This window comes from Saccopteryx leptura, chromosome 5 (genome assembly GCF_036850995.1).
Source record: "Saccopteryx leptura isolate mSacLep1 chromosome 5, mSacLep1_pri_phased_curated, whole genome shotgun sequence".
NCBI lineage: Eukaryota > Metazoa > Chordata > Mammalia > Chiroptera > Emballonuridae > Saccopteryx > Saccopteryx leptura.
Window position 1 is genome coordinate 188,532,259 of NC_089507.1, and position 26,422 is coordinate 188,558,680.

The following is a 26,422-nucleotide window of genomic DNA, read 5'->3' on the forward strand; positions in this document are numbered from 1 at the left end:
AACATTTCTTGTTTATGGACATAAATGTATTAACAAAACAAAGCAAAACCCAACACTAATCTATTAAAAAGTCATTGGAAAGCATAGGGAGGTGACTTAGAAGCCGTGACACTGACAATGTTAGGGAGTTCAAAGTTATAACAGCAATCAAATTGGTTCCACATTTCTTCTAAGCATCAGAGTTACAGGGACTTGAATATATGTTTCATTTGGGTTATTAAGTGGTTGAAGAACTTGTTTCTTTTTGACCAAGAATATTGACAGGCTCTCACATTTTCAGTTGCTGAATTACTAAGATTATTCAAGGTATCAAAACAAATACCATTCTCAGCAGTAGAGAATCCTTCATTTCCCACCTCATAAGCAACAAAAAAACCTGGCAGCCATTTTCCCCTTGTCCTTCCAAAGAGCCAAAGAATCACACAACCACTCAAGTAACAAGAGATCAGGGGTGTCTCAGACATGTGGAAGGAAAATGCTTAAAGGCAAAATTCCTCGAACTCATGCCACAGTGCGGAAGCAGAGAGTCGTTCCGTCCGCTAATCCTGTTAAAATCCCGCGTGCATGCTGGCTGTGAGAAAGACCCTATCAATCTGCAGCCAATGGTCCAATTCCCCCTCTAACATCACAGTAATTGTTATTTCCACAAATGCACCAAATTCTAAAGCCAAGACTTTTTTTTTTTTTTTTGAAGAGTCATTAGAAATATAAGAATTGGTCTTAACCATCAGGCCAAGGTTAACTAATGAAATAAAAACTCTCTCTGGAGCCTCCAGGACAAACATCTTCTAGTTTTGCAGCAGGTGGCGGCCATTGTTCTGGACTGGCTGTCTCTATTCCAGACGCTTCCAGGGAGCTTACAGCTTCTTGGCTTATCACCTGGGTTGTGTCCCCTCTGTTTCAACTGTTGCAGTCATTGTTGCTGTTTTTTTTTTGTTGTTGTTTTTCTGAAGCTGGAAACGGGGAGAGACAGTCAGACAGACTCCCGCATGCGCCCGACCGGATCCACCCGGCACGCCCACCAGGGCGCGATGCTCTGCCCACCAGGGGGCGATGCTCTGCCCCTCCGGGGCGTTGCTTTGCCGCGACCAGAGCCACTCTAGCGCCTGGGGCAGAGGCCAAGGAGCCATCCCCAGCGCCCGGGCCATCTTTGCTCCAATGGAGCCTTGGCTGCGGGAGGGGAAGAGAGAGACAGAGAGGAAGGAGGGGGCGGGTGGAGAAGCAAATGGGCGCTTCTCCTATGTGCCCTGGCCGGGAATCGAACCCGGGTCCCCCGCACGCCAGTCCGACGCTCTACCGCTGAGCCAACCGGCCAGGGCCATTGTTGCTGTTTAAGAAGATTCCATGACACACGGTGGCCCTATCTTCGGTGAAAAGCAGACACAGAATACTGACCATTCTAAGGGAGGGGCCCACTCCGGAGAGATGACCATCCTGGGCAGTCTCCCCCAGCAAGGGGAGCCGAACCGGCCCCACGGCAGTTAGTGTTCTGTTGGGCTCCCTCTTCTGTAGAATCCTTCGATTGGAACCAGCTGGGGCAGGAAAGCAGCTAGGAAGGAAGAGGAAGAGAACCAGTGGACAGGGTCATGTTCCTCGTGGGGGTGGTGAGGCTGGGACTACAGGAAGGGGACAGGGCTCAGGCAGGGTTTGGAACATCAAAGGAATAGCAGCTACACCTGCAGACAGGTGTGGTGACCAAGACTGAACTTTGTAACCTAAAATGCCGTCATGAAATAGGTTGCTTCTTGATGAATCTTACTCTACACTATAGTTCAGGGGAGGAGGGAAAGACACAGGGAATGAGGACGAAGTGGGAGACACCACTAATTAGTCTTAGGCACAAACTTACTGCTGTCTGTTTCCATATTCTTATGTTTTGTCAGGCCTTTTCTGGGTTATTTTTCTACTAACTCCCAACACTTTCCGGAATATACTTGATTTTCCTTTTAACAAGGGAGGTGCTGCTTCAAAGGACCACCCAATGTTAAGCAGAACAGTAAAAAGATAGAATTGATGGGTGGCCTTTGAAGATGATTTCTTCCCTATTTAAGACTGAAATGGAGTTAGGAAAATCTTTAGTAGGTGTCCATCCACAATCAGTCATTGTTATGATTCACTGTGTGACATTTCAGAAAGCCCACTGGAGACCTCTGTGGGGGATACTACAAATCTAAGACTCCCATTTTGAAATTTAAACTGCCTGTGAAGCCTTCCAAATGGAAAATAGGAAACTCTGACCGCTGAGCTCCCCGTGAGTTCTAGTCCATCCTGAATCTAACCAAAACCTTAGAGGTAGGACAGGGATAGGCCTGAGCTGCAAGCACGAAGAAGCCTCGGTCGTGTCTTTCAGTGATGGGCTCCGCATGTGAAAGGTCTGGCAATTCTCACGCTCAGTAACAGCTCTGGGGGCCGTGGCTGCCACACGTTAGAACCTAGGAACACAGTGACTCATACACTGACTTCAGGTGCTCCACAAGTTGGAGGGAGCACGAGGGCCCCACCTGGTGAGCAGGAGGCCACATTAGCCAGGCTGGCAGAAATAAACACTAGGGAGTCTCCAGTGGGTATGGTGGGTCTTGAACTTGAGCACGTCTCCGAATCATCCAGTTTCTCATTCAGTAGGTCTGGGGTGGGGGTCAAGCTCTGTGTTTCTAACACATTTGCAGACAGTGATGCTGGGGCAGGACCAGATGCTGGGCACCACTAGCCTTCTGCCCTGCTAGGGAGCAGGAGGATAAATGCACCCCCAGAACCGAACCGCGGCACCGCAGCACCACCTCCAGGTCCGCTGCATGGTCTGTACGGTCACACACCCAGGAGACACATGGCTTGTTTCTTCCCGCGGTTCTTCATGAACGGAGTCATCCCTGACCAGGTGACTGGTTCTTTATCATTAAAAAAATTCTCTGAAGACAGTTCTAAAGTACCACAATAAAGTAGCAGTGATGTTAGAACAAGCATCTAAACTCTTGGAGGTGACTGCTTTGCAAGCCCACTCTAACACAGAGATATATTTTTCTATTTAAAAAAGCCATTCTAATTCCTTTGAAATCACAGCATCTATACACACGTCTCATTTCTCACAGGTTTGGCCACTGTGTCCCTCAACCACAGCTCCGCAGGCCTCTCTAGTAAGTCAGGGGCCTCTTTCATTGTTCTTCCGTTTCTTGGTTGGGCTGCCCTGAATTGTAGCTAATCTTGCCGTATTTGTGGCTGAGCCTGTTTGCTCTGCCTCGCCTGGCTTTTTTTTTTTTTTTTTTTTTTCATGAGATGTCTGGAGGAGAGATTTTCCAAAACATGCAACTCTTCATTAGACATGGGGTTTTGCCAACTCTTGTTTCAAAAGTAACCCCGGATCTGACATCTCCACAGTTGGCAAAACCCTGACGGCTTTGCTTTTTTCCACTATTATTTGTCTCGGAACTAATCGATCACTTCCAAGAGAAACTCTCTTGCGGTGGTCGAGGCCTTCCGCAGGGCCGCCGTGCCTGTGTCTCTGCTGTGCTCGGGCCCCTCGCGGACGTCGTTTTGGACCTGGTGATGCTGACTCACAGCTCCAGACAGGGCTCCCGCTTAGAAGCCCTGTCTCTAACCACTCCCCAGGATGAGGTTTTTGCTGGCTGCTAGTGTCTTCTGGCTGGGTCTGATGAACTTTTTCCAGCTTTTGAACAGAAAGCCCCCAGTGGCTCTCAGCTGCCTTTAAGTAATCCTTTGCTGGCCCCGTGGTCTCTGATGGGGCACTGGATGCAGCCTGACTGTCCCCTCCTCTCACTGCCATCGCTGCAAGCACCGGGTCACTGCATGTTCCCACAGGGTCCCTGCTGTGCTGCGGTTTGCTCACGGCGCTGCTTTTTGTTTTAGTTCTTTTCACACTAAAGAAGAAAAAAAAAGACTTTGTTTTCTAATAATATAATGACATGGTTTCCTCCAAATTCCCCTTACTGCATTTCCTACACCTAAAAAAGGAAGGCATGCACTACCTTTTCCCTGTCTCCCTGGCACAGCCAGGAAAATCCCCAAAGTATGTCTCGGTACAGACTGCGCCCAGCAATAGCCTTCACATTTTCCAAGACAGTGGGACACACCAGGAAACACTTTCTTTACTGATTGCCAGGTTACGGATGGAGTTATGACGCAGTCCATATTTTAATGAAGGCGGACAGGTACTCATTTCAGATATTAAGGGTCCATTTGATATATTTTCCACCCCCAGAAGTAAATGCTCAAACTCATCCAAAGCAGCGGCTATGTTCATAGGTGTCTCTGTGTATAAGAACATGCTCAAACACACACAGACACACACACAATTTATATTTGTAAGTAAAGAATCATCTTCCGGAATTTCTCTCAGGCCATTGCAAGGTTTTACTCAAATAAAACCACCATCTACCTGGTGTCAGGCTTGTTTGTTCACCACTGGAAATAAGAGTCAGCTAACAGAACTGGAAATGTTCTGGAAGAAATTCCAGAGACTATACAAGAAGAGAAAGTGGAAACATGGCAGACCCAAGATAGCATGTGTGCACACGCACACGCACACGCACATGCACACGCACACAGACCCCTTTCTAAAGCATACACAACAGACCACGCAAACTTCACTCTGGTTGGAAGTTCCTTTGAGGGGTGGGATAAAAGCTTCATGGGAAGAATTTAGAAACGACAGCACTTTGACTTCAACGTATACATACAGGCTTGTGAATGGCAAGAAATTCCTTAAACCACCAAACTCAAAACAATAAAGCTGAAGTATTTACTTTGGCTAAGCTTTAGTCTGGAAAGAAATCTATAGATTCATGTTTTTACTGTTGCTATCTGGGACATGAGGGTTATCATAATTATGTTAGGGTCGGAACAAGCATCTTAGAAAAGGAATGTATTTTTTTTTCCTAGGTCTGTCTGCAGTCACTCTGAAAGTTGTATGAAACACACCACCAACAGGTGCTTTTCATCTTCAAAGTGCTTGCAATTAATTACTCCTTGCAACACACCTGTGAAGCAAGGACTCGATTCCTGCTGTCCAGAGAGCAAGAGGAAGAGAGTCAGGATGGTGGAAGAGCAAGTCGGCCACGGAAGGCAGGCTCCGTGCCAGGGGGCTGGGGTTGAGCTGACCTCGCGAGTTCAGTGTCATGCGTCCGTACCTACGACAGTCAGAGAGGAAACACAGTGGACCTACATTTCTTTCAGAGCAGTTCTCTTGCGCTTTGCACAGGCAGGAAGTGGACTCTCTGCACACTCAGCAAAATAATCAGACGCTCCACGGAGAGCTCTTTCCGTCTACACCAAAAGATAACAAAGGTTCAAACAGAAATCTATTAGCTGAACATGAGAAAAAACAGTTATAGTCGGAATGTCCCGGCAAACAGATTTATTTTTGTGAGGACTAGATGCAACTGCTTAGTGTAAGGCTAGTTTAATTTTTTTTTTTTTAATTGAGAACGTTTTGGTAAATTGTCACTGTTTTCGGATTCCCAGCCCAGACACTCCATACATTAATATATGCCACAAACATACAAGACTCTGATGGAAAGCATGTTGACTCCAACCCATCTGGGAACTCTTGGCCAATGTGTGATATCGCTGAGGCCCACACTGTGACAAAGCGCAGAATCACAATGCCAGGCAGTGACTGGTTTGGGAACTTTGATCTTCCACAGAGACCTGGGGGTGCAGTGGTCTGTACCCTGATTATCCTAAGAATTCCCCACATTTCCTCTTGTGAAAATACAGAAAATGGGCTTTGCAATACTCAAGAATGTGTCGAGACTCAAGCCTTTTAATACTCATATTTTAAATAAACACTGGAGTTTGAGAATCTTGGCTACTAAAAAACTGGAAGTGTTTTTTGATTTTTTTTTTTCTTAAATGAACAGCAGCATTACCCTGGGTTTATATCATTCATAGGTTATCTGTCTTACTTGTCTTTTTATATTTCCATGGAAGCATCATTAGGAAGTAATTATAAAACGTAAAAACTTCCTAATGTTTACTCATTTCATACTTTGAAATTGTTTCCTTTGTGTTAGCAAACAGATAATTCAAAGTGTTAACCTCTCTCATTTTCTGGGACACCAAGTAGCCGTCTACATCAAATTCCACAGTCAAATATTGCTGCCCTAGGAACAGTTTTGGTAAATTACCAGGAGGTCACTGCTTTAGACTTAACATTGGCATTAACAAGAACAGCCTCAGGGAGCCGGGGACAGCCAGCAGTATGGTGTCTGGATGTCCCACATCCCGTCACTGACCTGCCTCTGGTTACACACTGGGACCAGTGTCACCCAAAGTCATATCCAGTTACAATCTACATCAGTTTTAAGAGTCAGTAAACAAAATATTACAGGTTTTATCGGATTATCCTGCATTTTGATGCTTCTCCCCTTTTCTCTCGCTAAGATCTACCAGCTGACCCAAAACAGCTACAGTTTAAAAGTGAAATGAGAGAGATTGAGATTTATGTGTGAAACACTTCTAAACATGCCCTATAAGTACAGCAGATTTTCCCCTCACAACCAACCACACCCTGTAAGTGCTGTATTTTCAGAGCTGAACAATTAACATAAGGAGCATGAGTCAGGCTTTGAACAACTCTGTGGGAACCAGAAAGCCTTTTGCTATTAGGAATGATGTAAATTCCCCAAGGCTGGAAGAAGTCCACAAAGGCAGGCAGACAGGGTCATAAATAACAACAATGGATACTGTGGAGACCACAGAAAGGAGGATGCCGTGATAGTGACACTTCGAATCTCGTATTGGATTCAATCGCGGCCCTCATTATATATTCTTAAACTTAGTTTTATAAGCACTGTGTGTTTCCTATGGGAACTTCAGAAAACCTCTTTAAGAAACAGGACTATCCACTCTCATCCCAAATTCCTCTGACAACAGACAATGAGGAAAATGCACTTGGAAGAAAAGGACAAACAGAAAAAGTGACGGAGTGACAGAAGGAAATGTCCAGTTCAGAAAGGGCAAAACCTGTGACTTCGTTTTTTTTTTTTAACAAAAAAAAAAAAAAGAAAGGAAAGAGAAAGAACAAAGAAAAAAGGGAAGGCGGGGTCTTCTGCTCACAAATTAAAACCACATTTGGCAATTTGTTGAAGGGGAGGCATATTTACATTTGTATGAAGACTGGGTGGGCAGGGGAAAAAAGATTAGACTCCTTCTTCAGCCCTTGAACTGTCAGATCTCATTAGAAATCTCTCATTCTTACATTTCTAGGGTCAATTCATTCCCCTTTGTTGCTAAGTCGCAGCCTCTTGTGCCCCCCCCAAACAAGGACTCCAGAGGAAGCAGCTACCACCTGGGGACAGGATTTCCCAAGGGAGTCGTCCTGGTTACTAATGGCTTCGCACATCTGGCATCAAAATGCAACCCAGGCTTATCCAGAGGCCAGCTCTCTGGTGCAGATGGTGTGTGCCGGGGTTGCAAGTGCCTCTCAGGCAGGCACACTTGGCTGACACGACCCCGTTATGGATTCTGCCCTGGTATCTTCAGCAAAGAATACAGAAAAAACCAGCTTAACCAAGGTGACCTCTTTGGGCCCGCATAAATGATTCTTCACCACCTGCAAGCTAGCTCTGAGTCTGCTAGGCAATAAAATTCACCAAATATCATTTCCTGGTCACTGGCTCTACTCCCCCCCCCCCCCCTAATTTATTGATTTATATTTTTGGTAATACTTTGAGGATCTTAAGTTTTAAAACTTTCTACCTAAAAAGACTGTCTAGGTAGATATAGTTCCAGGACAAAACAGAAGAGAAGTCAGGCCAGGCCACCAGTCCCAGAAGGAAACGAATCTAGTCAGTTACCCTCCTTGGCAGCTGAAGCAGACCAGGCAGGCTTCCAGATAAGGGGTCAGGCCTTCTCGCCACCCCTGGGGATCCCCTGGAGACCAAGGAGGCGCCCTGAGACGAGGACAGCCAAAGCACACGTTCCCCAGTGCAGGTCCAAGGGGGAGGTCGAGTAGGTTCGAGTCTCAGATGGTGGATACCATTACTCCAGTGCCGTCTGCTCTGATCTGGGAAACACATTTTACATTTCTGGACAAGGGACTGCAAAGAGAGCCCCCACGAGAATGAGTGGGGCAACTACGACTTCCTGTCTCTAGTCAGTGAATGAACTAGATTGAAAAGTAGTTATAAATACAGGTTGATTTTCAAGTTACAAAGGCAAGTTGAGGCTGTGGATAAATCCTGGCATTCACTGCACAGTGGCTTACTGAATACTGTACTGAACGGAACACTGTGAATTAATGTGGGACGGGGAGAGAGGTGACATAAAAAGACATCAAAAGCACCTGCTCTTGAGTTTATGGCCTCTTTGAGGAGTCTGGAAGACATAGATCCCAAAGGCTAATGAGAAAACGGCCCCTCAGAAACTCAGTATCAAAGGCACCGAGGGATGTTTTCAAAAATACAGATTCCCAGGACCCATCCCTGGAAGTTCTGATTCACAAAGTCTGGGCTGGGGATATGAGATCTATATGGAGGTTCCCAGGTGATCAGAGACCTGCTGATACACATGCAACAACACTCAACAGAGCAGAGAAACAGACACAGACGTCACCTGCTTGCTACACCAAGGCAGTGTTTGCAAAGTGCGGGTCGGTAACCTCAGGCTTCAAAATCAACTGTGGGCTTGCTCCAAAGTGTTCTGGGTTCTCCCTGAGAATCTAGTGTGTTTGCATCTCTGGGGGCAGGGTCACGGCATGTGCATTGTAGGCAAGCACCGCAGTGATTCTGACACCCAGCAGGGCTAAGCTTCTGCCCTACGGGGCAAGGAATTGATAACTGAGCAGAGTCCAGCAGAATCCCTGAGCTTGGGACCAGCCATTGTCTGAGGACCTGGTGGAAAAGGACCCACAGAAATCGTCCTTGTTCTCATGAAGACTCCATCCCATTGGGAAGACGAGACACAAGCAAGCATGATATATTATGAAGAAAAAAGAAGCCACACTAAAGGGTCATGAGGGAGCTGTTTATGATTCGGTGGTCAGGGAGGGCTGTGGTAAGTGACAGGTAAGCTCTACCAGACATCTGAGTGGAAAATAAGCCATGGAAACAGACGAGGAAGAAGACCTCGGGCGGGAGAAGCATGGACCCCCGGGCTCTGAGGACAGAGAGCGCCTGGAGGTAGGGAGGAACAGGAAAGCAAATCAGAAGAAGGGGCCAGTGAGCAGGTAAGAGGGGTAGGGAGGCTCGTGTGTGTGTGTGTGTGTGTGTGTGTGTGTGTGTGTGTGTGTGTGTGTGTACGCGCCCGCGTGCAAGCACTGGTTGTGGTGGAGGTGGCAAATTGTGTATTTTTTTTTTTCTTTTATGGATGGTGCCTTTTATTCTGAGGAAGTTTATTCTTTAGAAATTTCCAAGAAGAAAAGGGACCTGACATTTTAGAAGGATTATCTTGACTAAAAATACAATTCCATTCACCATTGCTTCCAAAAAAATTAAATAAAATACATAGAAATATAACCAAGAACGTAAAAGATCTGTACTCAGAAAATTCTAAGACACTTAAGAAAGAAATTGAAGAAGATACAAATAAGTGAAAGCATGTACTGTGTTCATGGATAGTAAGAATTAACATTGTTAAAATGTTCACACTACCACATAGCAATCTATACATTCAATGCAGTTCCTATCAAGATACCAATGGCGTATTTCACAGAATTAGAACAAATATTAAAAAAATTGATACAGAACCAGAAAAGACCTCGAATAGCAACAGTAATTTTGAGAAAGAAGAACAAAGTTGAAGAAATCAAGCGACCAGAGATCAAACCATACTACAAGACCACAGTAATCAAAACAGCATGGTACTGGCATAAAAACAGACATATAGATCAATGGACCATAATAGCCCAGAAGTCAACCCACACTTTTTAGGTCAATTAATATTTGACAAAGAAGGCAAAAACATATGATGGGATAAAAGAAAGTCTATTCAATAAATGGTGTTGGGAAAATTGGAAAGATATGTGCAAAAAAAATGAAACTAGACCACCTCCTTGCACCATACACAAGAATAAACTTAAAATGAAGTAAAGACTTAAATATAAGACTCAAAACCATAAAAATTCTAGAAGAAAACAGGCAGTAAAATCTGGGACATTTCTCATAGCAGTATTTTTTTCTGATGTATCACCTTGGGCAAAGGAAACAAAAGAAAAAAGAAACAAATGGTGTCACATCAAACTAAAAATTTTTTGCACCGCAAAGGAAACCATCAACAAACTGAAAAGACAACTCATTGAATGGGATACCATATTTCCGAATGATATATCTGATAAGGGGGTGATATCCAAAACTTACAAAGAACTTATACAACTCAACAACAACAACCCCCCCCCCAAACAATCCAATTAAAAAATGGTCATAGGACCTGGATAGACACATCTGCAAAGAAGACATACAGATGACCAATACACAGGAAAAGATCCTCAATATCATTAATATATACTAAAGAAATGCAAATTAAAACCACAATGAGGTATCACCGAATGGCTATCATCAATAAATCAACAAACAACAAAGTGTTGGTGAGGTTGTGGAGAAAAGGGAATCATTGTGCACTAACGGTGGGAGTACAGATTGGTGCAGCTACTGTGGAAAGCAGTATAGAGTTACCTCAAAAAATTAAAAATAGAACTACCTTATGAACCAGTAATTCCACTTCTGGGAATATATCCAAAGAAACCCAAAACAATGATTCAAAAGAATATATGCACTCTTATGTTCATTGCCATGTTATTTACAATAGCTGAGATCTGGAAGCAGCCCATCAGTAGATAAGTAGATAAAAAAGCTGTGGCACATTTACACAGTGGAATACAACATGACCATGAGAAAGAAGGAACTCTTACCCTCTGTGACTGCATGGACGGACCTGGAGAGCACTATGCTACATGAAATAAGCCAGTCAGAGAAGGGCAAGTACCACATGATTTCACTCATATGTGGAATCTAATGAACAATATAAACTAACAGAACAGAAACACATAGATGAAGAGAACTGACTGATAGCTGTCAGAGGGAGGGGGGTTACGAGGAGGGATGCAAAAGGTGAAGGGATTAAGCAAAAAAACCCCCAAAACAACCACCAATAACACAAAAACAAACTCATAGACACAGACAACAGTATGCTGATTACCAGAGGGAAAGGGGGCTGGGGAGAGATAAGAGAGGGAAGAGGAAAATAAATGGTGATGGACAAAGACGTGACTCGGGGTGGTGAATACACAGTATACAGATGATGTATTATAAAATTGTACATGTGAAACCTCTATCATTTTACTAGCCCATGTCACCCCAATAAAGTCGATAATAAAACAGGATTATCTTGGGTGCAGCAGAAAGACAGGTGGAAGCAGGGAGACCAGTGATGAGGTACAGCAGTAGCCCACTCACAGATGATGGGTCTTGGGGGTGGAGGGTGGAGAGAAATGGTTATATTGGAAATAAAATTTGAAGGGAGACCCAACAGAATGTGCTGATAGGCTGAATGTAAGAGTTGAGAGGAAGAAAAAAGTCAAGGATGATTCCAAGATGTACGGGTTCAATAAGGATAATGGCAGTTACCCTTTACCAATCCAGGAAATAGAGGGAAGGGGGCAGGCTTGGGGACGTGGAACCCAGAAATCAACTTTAGGTGTGTCAAGTTGAAGAGTCCTTCTGGATATCCAAATGGAGCCGGTGAGCGGGCAGTTCAGATACAGGCTGCAGGGAGAGAGAGGTCTGGGCTACAGACAGAGGCTGGGGAGTCCACAGAGATGGTATTTAAAGGCATCAGTCACAAATGAGCTCCATGAGAGAGTGGTGTGTATGAGAAAAATAAAGTTGAGAATGAGGATTCAGGAAAGATTCAGGAAAAGAGACTATGAGAAAACGGACAGACAGTGAGGAAAGAGAAAAATCAAGATAACAGGATGTCCCTGGAGGCAAGAGAAGAAAGCGCCTCACTGAAAATGACCAGTGTCAAATGCTGCTGACTGGTTAGGGGAAACTGGTCAGTAGAAGGAGACTTGACAAACGCAGTGTTTGGTGCGGTGCTGCAACCCGAGCCTACGGGGTCGGTTCCAGGAGTAAAGCAGAGACATCGTGGAGACCAGAACTCTGCAGCACAAATGGATCAAAAGTGGTACATGTGCCTGACCAGGAGGTGGCGCAGTGGATAGAGTGTAGGACTGGGATGCGGAGGACCCAGGTTCGAGACCCCGAGTTTGCCAGCTTGAGCGCGGGCTCATCTGGTTTGAGCAAAGCTCACCAGCTTGGACCCAAGGTCGCTGGCTTGAGCAAGGGGTTACTTGGTTTGCTGTAGCTCCATGGTCAAGGCACATATGAGAAAGCAGTCAATGAACAACTAAGGTGTCGCAACAAAAAACTGATAATTGGTGCTTCTCATCTCTCTCCGTTCCTGTCTGTCTGTCCCTGTCTATCCCTCTCTCTGACTCTCTCTCTCTTTAAAAAAAAAAAAAAAAAAAAAGTGGTACATGTAACTTTAAATTTTATACAGACCTTTTAAAAAAAAGAAAACTAGTAAAATTAAATTTCAATTATATATATTAACTCAATACATTAAATATTTTTACTATCAGATATAATAAAAATACTGAGAAAATTTCTATTTTATACCAAGTCTTTGAAATCTGCCATGTAGTTTATACCTACAGTACATTATTTCTGAGGCGCCACATTTCAAATGCTCCAAGGCCAAATGTGGCCAGTGGCTACATCATTGGCCAGTGCCAGTCTAGACAACATCTCTGAAGGGCTGGCAGTAAAGGAGCAGAGAAATGGGATGGTGGCTGGATCAGAGGAGGTGGTGAAAGAAGAGTTGGTCAGTGATGACTCTGGAGTGGGCATATTTGGAGAGATGTGACCAGCGATCGTGTGCCAACTCCGGACTGTGTGTCAGGCACCGTTTCATGTACGCACCAACGTCCTCTTCAAAACGTGCTATTATTATTACCATCCTCGAGGGGCCTGATTCAACATGGACAAAGAGATGGGAGGCAATGCCACTACGCAGCTAACAACTGTGGCTTCTGCTGGGAAAACCTGGCTGTCTGCTCTGAAGCCCCTGGCTGCAGGCCCTGGGACATCAATGCTGGCATGGGCTGGAATAGAGGGGGGCAGGCTGCTGGTCACTCTAAGAGTCCTGTGTGTGCACCACAGCCACAGTGCGCCCCGACTGCACTGCCTGTCCAATATGAAGGCAATAAAGGGAGAAGGGGGAGAAAAGCTCATTCACGCTTATGAAGATTTTCCCACGGCAGTGTGTAATGTAGTAATGACTGTGGAACTCTCATCCCTTATCTTCTGTGAGTTGAATATATTTTTTCATGGTTGTGTACGTCAGTTTCTTATAATTCTGTTTGATTCAAATAAAAATAATAACCCAACAAGAATATTTTAAAAGAGGATAATTCATAGTATACCATGAGAATACATAGTTTTGAGTCACGTTCAAAGCATTACTCTTCTGAATTCTCGTGATCACATCTGCTGAGAAGGCTGCTCCCAGGGCTGATCAAACCCGCTAGCCCGGGAGGTTGAGAGGGGAAGTGCGGAGGGCGGGGCCGCAGGAAGGGTTTGGCCCTCCTTGGCTGCTAATCTCAGAGCCGGATTCTCAGCCCCCATGGCTGGCTTCTCATCTACCTTTCCGGTCTGATGGGGAGTTTAAGTGCAGTGAGGTATATGGGGCATACTTGGAAACTGGAGAGCACTGGGCACTGAACACATTTTCTTAACGTCACTGGAAGAGCACACCGGATGCCTACACAAACCACATGGGGTTGGTAACAATGCAAAGGGATGCCCTGCATTGGCAGGGGACATACATGAGTCAAGACCTTTTCTCCACATTTCACTGGGGTCTCCTGGAGTATTTGGCAGATAGGTCTTGTCTTCATGAGAAGAATGAGACCCAAGAGACTAAGCGTCCAGGGCAGCACAGTTAGCTAGACGCAGAACTGAGATGAGCCACATGACATCATGGTGAGACACGTGGCTGTAGAAAGAGGACCAGACTCTGAGTCGTCCTTGGCTCTAACTTCCTCTTGGTCTCTACCTCACAGTGAGATCTGGTAAGCCACTTATCCTCTCTGAACATCAATGTATTCATTTATAAAAAAGGAATAATATATATATATATATATATTATTTTTACCATTATATATATATAATCTTGGTAGTAGACATTCATTCACCTCCTAAAAATAATACTCAGATTTTCTTCTGGGAGATCATGTCCCTACTGTCCATCCAATCTCCATGCCTGACTCCACATGTGGGCCTGTGACTGGGTCCAGGCCAATCAGAGTGCAAAATCCATGAGCTGCAAAGAGATGCATGGTTGACAGGTGGCCTGGGAAGAGGCCTGGTCTCTTTTCCCAGGGACCAACTACCTCATGCAGGCTGAGAATGATGTCAATACAGTAAAAGTCAGAACCAAGATGGTGAGAAATGGTTTTGATAATATTCTTTGTGACTCTGATCAAACCATACCTGAATCCTAGACTTTTCAGTCGCATAAGCCAAAAACCTTCCTTTTTCGCTAAGCCATTTTGAGTTGGCCTTCCTGTCCCTTGAAAACTAAAAGGTTCAAGACTGATATAATCTCTTCTCAGGTTTGTTGTACTGAATAAGTTATTGTATGCAACAGCCCTCTGCAAACAATGCAGGCCTTTTGCAAACAATAAAAGCTGAGTAAAAGTCATATATTATCAGCTCACTTGGGGGCCAAAAATAATAATGAAATATAAAGCTGGAACTATATTTTCAATTCTTTATGACTTTATACTAAGGCAAAAAAAGAGAGTTATTCTTGAATGCTAGTGTGATGCCCAATGATTTTTCAGGAGCACGAGCATTCTGAAATGTGACAAATGGCTGAGTTACTTATAGAAACACAGCCCAAGCAGAGTGAGAAGTGTGACATCGACCACAATGTTAGACCACAGTGCAAGGTGACCATGCAGAAGCCACACATCTTAAAATGAGGAAGAGGTCTTTCTTTCCCAAATTTGGCTTCTAATAATTTCTTATATTATTTGATAATTAATAAGCTAAGGAACAGGAAGGGGAAAAACAGGTGGGATAGGGTATTAATAAACAGGAAGAGAAATAGAGTAATACATCTGTGTATTGACTCATTGAACTAAAGTAAAAAGCTAGATAGAAAGGTAAGTGGTGTCCCATGAATTCCACTGTGGACTGAAGTCTTCTTCTCTAAAGGTGGTAACAGTAGAGGACATTTGTACTAAGACAACACAGAAAAAGAACCTGGTACAGGGACAAGCACCCAGTAAATGTATCCTCATTGGATGCCCACGAGGCTGACACGACCTTCCCCATTTCAGAGATAAGGAAACAATGTTCTGTGAGGCTAGGTCTTCTGCCCGATTTCCACAGTGAAGGACGAGTCTGCTCTGCTTGGTTTCTCCAGCCCCGATCCCCCCTCGGAGCGCTCAGTTCTCTGCCTGTCTGAGAAAGGACGGGTCTCCAAGTGCAGGTGGCTTTACCTCACTGATGCTGCTACCACTTGGGTGAGCAGGCACTCTAGTTTCTTTTGTTTTTTCCTTTAATAATTTTTTAAAATTGTTTTCTTCTGAACTGATGACTAAAAAACTGTCTTGTTAACCTGAAAATAATATTGGTGAAAAGATATCACGGAAGTTGTTTTGTAGGAAGTACACATTTCACAGGGATTTTCCAGTTCATATTCACCTACCCTCAACAACCTAAAAATAAGTCCTGAACAACCTCAGGTCCCATGGTTGGGTCTCTGGTGCCACACAAGTGTGACAACATCTGGACGTTTTAGAAAATGTGTAGGTATGGGGCCAGCACGTCTTAAAGATGCAGAAGCTTACTGAGCACTCTAAGAATTGAATGAAAGCTATTTCATTTGAGTAGAAAAATATAAAAATACCTGTAACTTTTTTTGCAATTTCAGGGAATTCATGAATCACAGATTAATAATGCCCAGTTTAAAGGTAGAAGGGAGCCTGTCCTGTGGGGACCTTAGTGGATAAAGCATCGACCTGGAATGCTGAGGTTGTCTGTTCGAAACCCCAGCCTTGCCTGGTCAAGGCACATATGAGAAGCAACCACTATGAGTTGATGCTTCCTGCTCTACCCCCTCTTTTTGTCTCTCCTCTCTCTCTCAAAAAAAAAAAAAAAAAAAAATCAATTAATAAAAAAGTAAAAGAGAATTATCTGTGAAAAATAGAGAGGAACATCATGAAAATTGCCCTCGGGCAGAGCTGGCTCACCTTTGGGGGTCTCCTTATTCAGAAACACCTCCCTCACAGAAGACTGGTTGAAAAACGCCAACACCCACAGGAGGGTTGCCAGCCCTTTGTTTAGGGTGGCGATCTTTCCCCTGACATCTCCTGTTGGCTGAGCACGTGGGCCTGGACAGGGCCGGAGAGGAGAGGTGGGCAGTCCAGCCCCACAGGTAGGAGGGCTGGCCAAAGGGGGGCCCATGTGGCTGTGGTCACTGGTGGGAAAGGGCTGTCAGAGCCAGAGAGAAGACATCGCGGATGACTGTCTTATTTCAAAATTCTGTTCAGAGCTGGCCCTCTGCCCAGGGATGCAGAAGAAATAATAGCTGTTCCAACTTCCCTTGAACATAGACAGCAAGACCCCCCTCTTTCCAAAACTCCAGTCTTTCGAGTCTGGGAACCTCACCACATTTCTGAGACTGCTTTCTTGGGAAAATGAGCACCGAATTCTAAATCATCTGCTCACTAATGAACTTTCCAAACGCAATCCACCAGCATGTCGAACTCTGTGCTGTCACTGTGGGTGTTCTGATGATCACGTGTGCTTTTAGGAATTCAGGCAGGGGGAGTCTGCTGTCTCTTAACTCCTAGGTACCTTAGAGAAGTAAGTGGGTCCTTCCTCCAGAGCCACACCTCAGTGTGAGTCCACAGGCAGCGACTGGAAATAAAAGGCATTTTAGCTGGGTGGTCTCGACTCTTCTTCCTCCTCTGGATGTTGGTTAACAGAATTCCCACTGAAGGTCACATGTTTATGCTTTTATTGTATTGCCTGGACTATTGTATTCCGTCACTGACTTACTGGGGGTTTATCATCTAATTTTTTTGTACTTCAGATTATACGGCTGCAAAAGGCATCTGGGCTGGCAAATGGAGACAAACAGAAAATGCCGGCGCTAAGCCTCTTGGGAAAATATTATGTATAGGTGAATATTATCAGGTATTTTTCTCATGTCTAGCACGGAGGGTAAAATGAACAGAAATCTGCTAATCTGGTATGAATGGCATTTAAATGAACTCCTCTTTGGAGATAATGGAAATGATGTTGATAATAATTAATACTGCATAAGCGCTTTAGAGTTTATACAACGTTTTTATGTTCGCCATCTCACTTCATCCTTACAAAAAGTTGGGAAGGCATCACTTTTACCTCTGCTTAATAAGTCAGGGCACTGATGCTCCAAGAAGCCAAATGATTAGTCCACCAGCGAGTGAGGGGAGAGGCAGTGGTCAGAGCAGTTCTTTTACTTTGAAGTCTACCCTAGCCGCTTGTTCTAGTCCCTGCCGTGGCTCTCCAAGTCCTCTATCATTTAAGTGGTCATCAAAGGGAGACCGGAGGTCTCTGCATAAGAAAAGGCACATTATGGGGACAACAGCACAAAGGATTAGAGCAGTGGTCCCCAACCCCCAGGCCACGGACCGGTACTGGTCCATGGGCCATTTGGTACCAGTTCGCAGAGAAATAAATAACTTACATTATTTCCGTTTTATTTATATTTAAGTCAGAACAATGTTTTATTTTTTTAAAATGACCAGATTCCCTCTGTTACATCTGTCTAAGACTCACTCTTGACGCTTGTCTTGGTCACGTGATACATTTATCCGTCCCACCCTAAAGGCCGGTGTGTGAAAATATTTTCTGACATTAAACCAGTCCGTGGCCCCAAAAAAGGTTGGGGACCACTGGATTAGAGGAGCCAGATCCATCCTATTCTATTCTACCTCAGCAAAGGGCAGGTTCCTTTGGAGCACTGGCTGGGAAGACATGGACCATCTCATTTAGGAGAATTTTCTTATTAGAAAAGGAGAAAAAACGTTAGGTTACGGTAGCATACGAGCAAAGGATAATCTTTAAAAAACTGATCTCATCTGAGAAAAATCATGTATTTCCATATCGTCTCTGTCACAGTCTAGGAGAAATTTTCTAGATAGACCCAGCTAGCCAAGAACAATTTCATTAGGATCATCCTCCTGCGAGTCCACATAAGGGCTGGTGGGTGAGGGGGATGCTATTGTTCAGTCTCTATCCACAGAAAATGGCTTATCCATAGGCCCTCCGGAGGGTGTGTGGCCCTAATCTGTTGCTTAACCCTTTGAATAATGAGTTTTTTTCATGCTTTCTGACTACCAGAAATGAGGTTTTTTTCAAAAAATGAAATTAAATCCAGGTACAGTTTTAACTTAAAATCATGTTTGTTTGATAACCAATTTATGGAAACAAGAGCATACATTTGCCTTTTTAAAATGTTGCCCTACATGGTTTTTTTTCTTTTTGTATTTCTCCGAAGTGAGAAGTGGAGGGTGGGGAGGCAGACAGAAGACAGACTCCCGCATGCGCCCGACCTGGATCAACTCGGCATGTCCACCAGGGGGCGATGCTCTGCCCATCTGGGTCATTGCTCCGCTGCAATAGGAGCCATTCTAGTGCCTGAGGTGGAAGACACAGAGCCATCCTCAGCGCCTGGGCCAACTTTGCTCCAATGGAGCCCTGGCTGCGGGAGGGGAAGAGAGAGACAAAAAGAAAGGAGAGGGGGAAGGGTGGAGAAGCAGAAGGGCACTTCTCCTGTGTGCCCTGGCTGGGAATCGAACCTGGGGTTTCCACACGTCGGGCTGATGCTCTACTGCCGAGCTAACCAGCCAGGGCCACCTTACACATTTTTAAAATAAATCGATCGTACTCTGGATGGTCAGGAGGCATGAGGTCGTACATGAACATTTGTACTATTCACAGGGTTAACACATGGCCATGTGTTCTGACCATGAGCACTGGCTACAGCTGACGGGAGAAGGGATCAGCAGTCAGCACAGGGAGGCAGCAGGCAAGGGGGTGAGCATCAGTAAAGTCCTACTGCTATGGGGCAAAAGGAGCCCTGTCCCTAGAGAAGCCTCTTTGTCACGTATGCCCCCCAGTGAGGCCCCACTGGCACAGCACAATACTGGTCAACATGCAGGATAAAAAGGAGCTCGCATCACAAACTAAATTTCTTAAAAATACCAGAAGAAAATAGTAAATACTTATCTAATCTTTTTTTTTTTTCGATGACAGGACGATATATAGTAAGGCTGACTCTTGCATGCACCCTTACAAGGATTCACATGGCAATCCCATCTCTTGCCGATATTTGAGTGTCAAGCTATTTTTAGTGCCCGAGGCTGATGCTTGAACCAACCAAGCTATCCTCAGTGCCCGGGGCTATGCTTGAACCACAAGCCACTGGCTGTGGGAGGGGAACAGGGAGAGAAGGGAGAGGGAGAGAAAGGAGAGGGAGAGAAGGGAGAGAGAGAGGTGGCAAGATGCAGATGGTCCCGTTTCCCTGTGTGCCCTGACTGAGGATTGAACCTGGGACATCCACACATCAGGCCAATGCTCTATCCACTCAGCCACCGGCCAGGGCCTATTTATCCAATCTTAAAAAAATAAAACACCAAGATCATCAAAGGCAGTCATCATTATGGAAAACATAAAACTGAGGGCATGGACAGCCACCACACAGCAGTGCCATAAAACTGAAAGGTAAATTTTAAACTCAATGAAAGTTACTTTCCTTACCATTTAAAAACTTTTTATACAGTAAGGGGTTTGTAAAAGACAAAAATACTAATAGAAAAATGGACACAAACATAGAACTCACAAATACACGAGGTCCTAGTTAAAGGAAATATGCACTGGCCTCAGTTATCAAGTGTGAGGGCTGGAGGGGTACAGACTAGATCATTAGCAGAGGCTAACTTGGGGTTGTGGGTGGTGGAAAATTGTCACTTCTCTGTATGTATTTGGAGTCTCAACATTTTTGTAACTTGAACATGTACGATTTTGATAAGCAGTTATTAAGTAAAAAACCTAAGTTCAAAACACTGCGGGGAATATGAAATACGGAAACAGACCCTTGCCACTGCAGGAACATTTCCTAGTGCGATAGGCATCTCTTGTTCATGGTTTCCATGCAATTTACCATGATATTGTTTGGGAAACACAATCAGATGAGAAGAACGGATTCTCATAAAGACTATACACATCATGAAATGCCCCAAAACAACCATCTACTACTTATTTATATTTTTTGATACAAAAAAGTTTTCTTGAATGATCTGATTTGTATTTATGCAAAAGCTGCCCTATAAAAGTATAAATAATTCTCTCATCAGGGTACGTAAGTTAGTGCATTGCCAAATTGCTCAGTAGTTTATTTCTTATATTCAAAAAACTTAAGGACTGAAATGTTTCCTTATAATTTCTGTTCATGTTTTCTAAGATAAACTGTAACTCTACTCTGATGTTTCTTAAATCAGTTTTTAAATCTACAAGTTCTCTTTCGTGCAAAATCCTTCCCTGGGTTTTATTTAGCTGCACTTTCATTTCTTCCTCTGATAGAAATTCAGTGTGAGGAAGGATTTTTGAGATAAGTTGATATCCTCCCCCTTGACTGAGTGGAGGGCTCAGGCCCTCAGAGGTTCAATTACGCACAGCTGAGGAACACGAAAGCCAAGCTAAAAATAACCCAGGCGAGGGGAGCTGATTGCTTCTTTAGACTCATTTTCATTTCAATTCTTATAAACTGGGAGGAGAATTCTGCAGCATTAACATGTAGTTGGACTTAAGAGATGTGTTCAATTTAGCACTTAAATATTGTCTCCTATCAGGATGTGCTGGCGAGTCTAGGGACGTGAGTAGATTTGTGGGCTGAGGTACAAAGTCTGCACAATCTTCCCAGACGGGGCCAACATATATCAACCTAGATATCTCCTGTACAGACTCACTTTTAGGTGGCACTAGTACTAAATGTCATATTTTAAACTTCCAAAAGAATCCCAGACTTTTACAGCTTAGGTTTGAAAGAAAGAAAGTAACTTAGAATTTGGAATTTGGGGCTGGTTCCTGAAAGGCAGACAGGAGCCAGCTGAACTGTACAGGTGCAGAATGAATACGTCTTTAAGGAAAAACGAGGCTCTGTTTGAATTATGTTTTTAGGTCACCAGGATATCCTTCAGTGTCCTTGACCTGCCAAACTGTAAGCTTGTTGAGGGCAACAGCACTTTCTTATTTTCCTTAGTCGCCCAAGGACCTACCAGAGCTCCTGGCACAGAGACAGCACTCAGCAAATGGTGTCAAAAGTGCTGGTAAGGACAGATGGGAGGGGTCTCTGGGGATGAGGAGGCGTGGCTATAACCAACGCCCTCTGAGACAACAGCTTTATGCTAACCCTGGAAGGTCCCGGATACACACATATATACATATAAATAATTTGTGGTTATTTACACAATAAATTTATTACTTTGTAAAGTTATTGCTTTGGTTATTATTGGTTATTTAATTGAATAGGAAATAATAAAAAATAATAAATAACTTGAATTTCCCAAAGGCTTCTGGGCTTTTACATCTGAGAAAGAAGTTTCTATACAGGGATTTGGGTTAGTGAATATGAAAGAATAATATTGAAATGAAATATTTTAAGTGCATTACAATTTGTATTTTAAGCTCTTCATATTTCTCAGGGAAAGAAGGAGAAAGGAAAAAGACTAAAGGTAAAAACTCCCCGAATGACTCCACAGCTCCATTGCCAGCAATAGGTCAAAAACAGCCTAACAAGAACTTCAAGATTTCTTATGAGAAACTGTAGTAAGAAAAATACAATGACTCATCTCATAATAATGCCCTTTCTTCCCAAAGTACACATCACAGTTCCCACATCCCTGGCACATGAGCACTGGGTGCAGAGCTATTGCACCACGAAGGGTCTCCCTGCACCAACGTCCCCCAGTGGACACGGGGTGACAGACCTCCCCGGAGCTGCAGGGGTCAGGAGCTGCACGGCTGTGCTCATTCCGCACCTTCCCCCAAGAGAAGGACCACTCCCTTCTTTGTGCGGCTTGCTCTGGACCAGCGCTTCCTTTGTGCGGCCCCCTTTTCCAGAATGAGGAGCTAAGTGCAGCTGGCTTCCTTGGACACAGGCTGGAAGAGTACTGGGCGGAGCAGCTCTGAATAGGCTTCCCTAGACTTTCTCACCAACTGTCACTCAGACAGTGAGGATGGATAAGGGAAAACAGTAAAGATGAAGGAAAAAGGAATCTGCGACTCCAGGCCACAGCATGAGTAAGGGGCCAGGCTGCAGCTGTGGCACTGGCTCACTCCCTGTCACTGCTGTGGCCAGGAACAGAGACCAGTAAACAGTTAGAGGGAAGTAACTGAAGTTTATTGCCCGAGAAGTAGCTCCAATACAGCTCCTCTGGAAGCCAGTCCCCCAGGCCTTGCCTGTCAGATGTTCCTTGAGAATACTAAGAAAATGAGATGGATCCTGCCCTGTGGCGGATATCCATGTGAACTGATAAAGGCATTTAAAGCTCTAAGGCAGGGGTCGGGAACCTTTTTGGCTGAGAGAGCCATGAACGCCACATATTTTAAAATGTGATTCCATGAGAGCCATACAATGACCTGTGTACGTTACACATTATCCAATAAAAATTTGGTGTTGTACCAAAGGACAGCTGTGATTGGCTCCAGCCTCCCGCAACCATGAACATGAGCGGTAGGAAATGAATGGATTGTAATACATGAGAATGTTTTATATTTTTAATGTTATTATTTTTTTTATTAAAGATTTGTCTGCGAGCCAGATGCAGCCATCAAAAGAGCCACATCTGGCTCGCGAGCCACAGGTTTCCAACCCCTGCTCTAAGGAATAAGGAAGTTCCAGAAATCCTCACACTGAGAGAGAGGTGGATCTCACTGGCTTTGGGCATTCTAAATATATAAGGGAGTAGAAATGCCACCTCTCAGACAGAAAGCAATTCTAGGAGGGAAGGACTGTTTATTGATCCTTAAAGAGGGAGACGGGAGGGCTCTGCAGAGGTCAAATATCAATAAAGGCAGCTCAAAGACAACAGTGGTGGAAGGATTGCTTTGTTGTTACCTTGATGGCTCACTTGTGGGGCAGAGAGCCCTCTGCTCCACCTGGATATTTTACTGTTTGTAGGGACAAGCTTGAGAAAGTGGTGGGCTAGAGGCCCATGAGGATGGGAAATGTCCGGGCGAGCAGGCCGAGCACAGGGTTGCCCAGAGCCTGTGTCCGGGATGCAGCTGTCTAGCAGCATCAGGCTTGAGTTGACTCTGTGTGTCGTGTGGGATGTAGATGGGAAAGTGTGGAAAGGGATGGTCAGAGGTGGCAAAACAGAGCAGATGAAGAAACAGAGCCTGCCCACACCTAAAGAGATTCTCTCAGCACAGTAGAAGAGCCTCATGATGTAAACAGCATTTTTCTTATAAGCTAAGTTGGTCAACTCTGATCGTGTTATCACTAGACATCGGAACAGTCTGAAGATAAGAAAACTGAACCGGCTCATGTGAAAGGCTCAGATTAGCCAACTGCTGAGAATGAAAATTCTTAGCATATAGGAAGCCCTTAAGACTATAGGATTTCTATGACAGCAGCTATAGAAAACTTACATCTGTATAAATACCAGTGCCCCTAAGGAGGATAACATTTCATTTGTACTGAAATGTTTTAATTCACCCTTAATAATTTAAGATATTCAGTATTAATATTACATGGAATACAAGATCTAATTTCTTCTGTAGTCCATCTGAAAGCAATAACACTTTCTAGTATAGTTAATTGTTGTTTACTTTAATCACAGATCAGTTTCTTCATTGCATTGAATCAGTTAAGCTATATTATACTTGTTTGCCAATGGCATTACTACTTTAGTATTTATTAATTTACAAAGATAACTCAACATTCCAGACATATTTCAAAGAATAAACTTTTAATACTTATCACTAGATTCACTTCATTAATTTCACTGAATGTGTATATTAGATTTTTATTGATATATGAAGAAATAAGGGTCATGTTGGTTTTTCTGATGGGCTTATTTGTGCCAAATCAAGGCACCTACATTTAAATGTGAATTCTCTGCTCTTTACTCTTTCTGGGTCTCCATTCACCCTATTGCCTCTCAAACGCTTTCCCTATGTAATTATATAAGATGAGATAAGAAACTGGTTTTAGAACATGTGTGCCAAATTTCAAATGGATTGAAAATAAACATAACGGGTGAGTTAATATTCTCACAAATTATTTTAGAAGCATAAGCATGTCACACTTCATGTCTGGGTTTAATGTCTGCTAGATGTATTTCCCCTCTTTGTTAAAGTTTTAAGACATATGTCCAAAAATACAAAAAGAGTTTGTACCGAGGTTAAGTTCACACAGACCGGACTGTGACTGCAGCAAGATAGAGCTTGCGTGTGCGCGCACATGTGCGCACGTGTGTGTACACCACACACCACCACATGCACAGAGGGGAGACTCTCTTCAGTGTGTATGTTAAGCTTAAAAGACAAAGCCGCAAGCTGCCTGAATCTTCTGTATCTATCTATTTGTCTGAATAGAGAACACCAGTGAAAGAGGAACAGGATGTGATGGAGCTTAAGATTTAGCATGAGAAAAGAGAGAAAGAAAAAAGAACCCTATCAGCTTAGAAATAACACACTGGGGAAAAGTGCTGGTTCTCATGAAAATGTCAGTGATTCACCATGGAATAAAATTCAAAAGCCACTGACCCCAATGAAAGCTTCCAGTGGAAACATGTGGATTTTGCTTCATTTCATTTAAAGACTTTGCTTTATTTCATTTAAATACTATCATAAGCACCATCACAGTTTTTGTAAAATGTTGCATTCTCATTTAACATTGAAATGGGAAAAATGCTGTGGATCAAACTAAATTTTCAAGGGTCTTAAAAAAGGCCCTAGGTCAATTAATCAGCACTATCATGCAAAATAGGTAGGACATTTTTGGTCCCTTAAGACAAGTATTAAGTGCTCATTAGCTAAATGACAACAGAAAAAACTCTTTAAAATATTTTCAATAATAATTCAGTATTTAAGCAGATTTGTTTATAAAATTTTCATACATACCACTTCTTCATTCTGCCTTGGCAGATCACAACCGAATGCAAGCTGACTTACACAGACCACAAATCTGTCAGGGAATACACGAAGTTCTGTATAAAATAAAGACAATCAAATTACTAAAGGCATCAAAAACCTATGAACATAGAAATGCGTGGTCCCAGATTTTTAAGTTACAGCAATAAACATGAATGTATAAGATACATTTGTCTCCTCCCCACCTTTTAGTGTTTGCCATCAACAGGGCGGGGCAAGCACAAAGCTCTAGGGAATTCCGGGGAGGCTGCAAATTGGTCCATCTGAGCCCCTGGACCATTATATCACATGACACCACCAGGCTGGGCCTTGCAGCCCTCCCGCTGTGTCAGTTTGCTGTGATCTGTTTGGAACTCAGAGTTCCTGTTTGGGAAAAAGGATCAACATTTCTAATATGTGTACAGACTTACACAGGAAGGAAAAGAATGTTAGGTAAAATCTGAAAACGTTGCCTGCGAACATTCTTATTAGTTTGCCTATCATATCCTTGGTCAACTGGTCTTAGAGAGGCCCCTATAATGGAGGGCAAACTGTAGAGCTGACTCAGGCTATGTAAACAGCAGTTTCATTAATTAGGAATTAGTGATCAAACTATTAAGAATGTGGTGGTTATATATGCAATAGTAAAGATGATACAAGTATACTACAATCATAGTAACCTAATTATTACAACTTCTTGAAGTAAAAGACTTCTGGGTGGGGAAGGCTGAATGAATCATAGAACTGAACTACTCAACAGTCAATGGAAGAAATACAAAATGATAAATGCCATGTCTGTCCTTCTCTCACTTGTCTGCCTGTCTGTACATCCATCTGTTCGTCTGTCCATTTATCTACCCACCCAGCCTCCACCTATCTCTGCAGTGATGTCTGAAGTATGTTTAGCTGATGATAACAGTGCATTTTCTGAGTGGTTGGGGAGGGTCTCCTCTTCCTTTCTCTATACTTGATTTTATTGCTCAAATATTTTTATAATACTGATGTATCACATTAATAACAGAAATAAAGCCATTTTTTTCTAAAAGAGAAAACTTCCCTCTTAGTCCAACCAATTTTTGAAAAGATATGTGAATCAGGTAAATGAAGCCTTTTACATACACTGCACATTTCCAAATGAATGACAATGTGAAGACACTAAAGTAATTGCATATCTCAATCTGATGCACTCGGAAGCCTGGCATAAAAGTCAATTG

The 26,422-nt window shown here is 43.5% G+C and overlaps 1 protein-coding gene across 1 annotated transcript in view; it reads right to left on the reverse strand.

The window, feature by feature from the left end:
- Positions 1-26,422, reverse strand: part of SLX4IP (SLX4 interacting protein) — a 229,692-nt gene continuing 203,270 nt past the window's right edge. The window contains 6 exon segments of the mRNA XM_066387141.1: positions 1-904; positions 1,310-3,250; positions 3,253-3,321; positions 3,323-3,872; positions 5,177-5,277; positions 25,200-25,285. Of these exon segments, the coding sequence (XP_066243238.1) occupies positions 3,137-3,250; positions 3,253-3,321; positions 3,323-3,872; positions 5,177-5,277; positions 25,200-25,285 (920 nt within the window). The 3' untranslated portion in view covers positions 1-904; positions 1,310-3,136.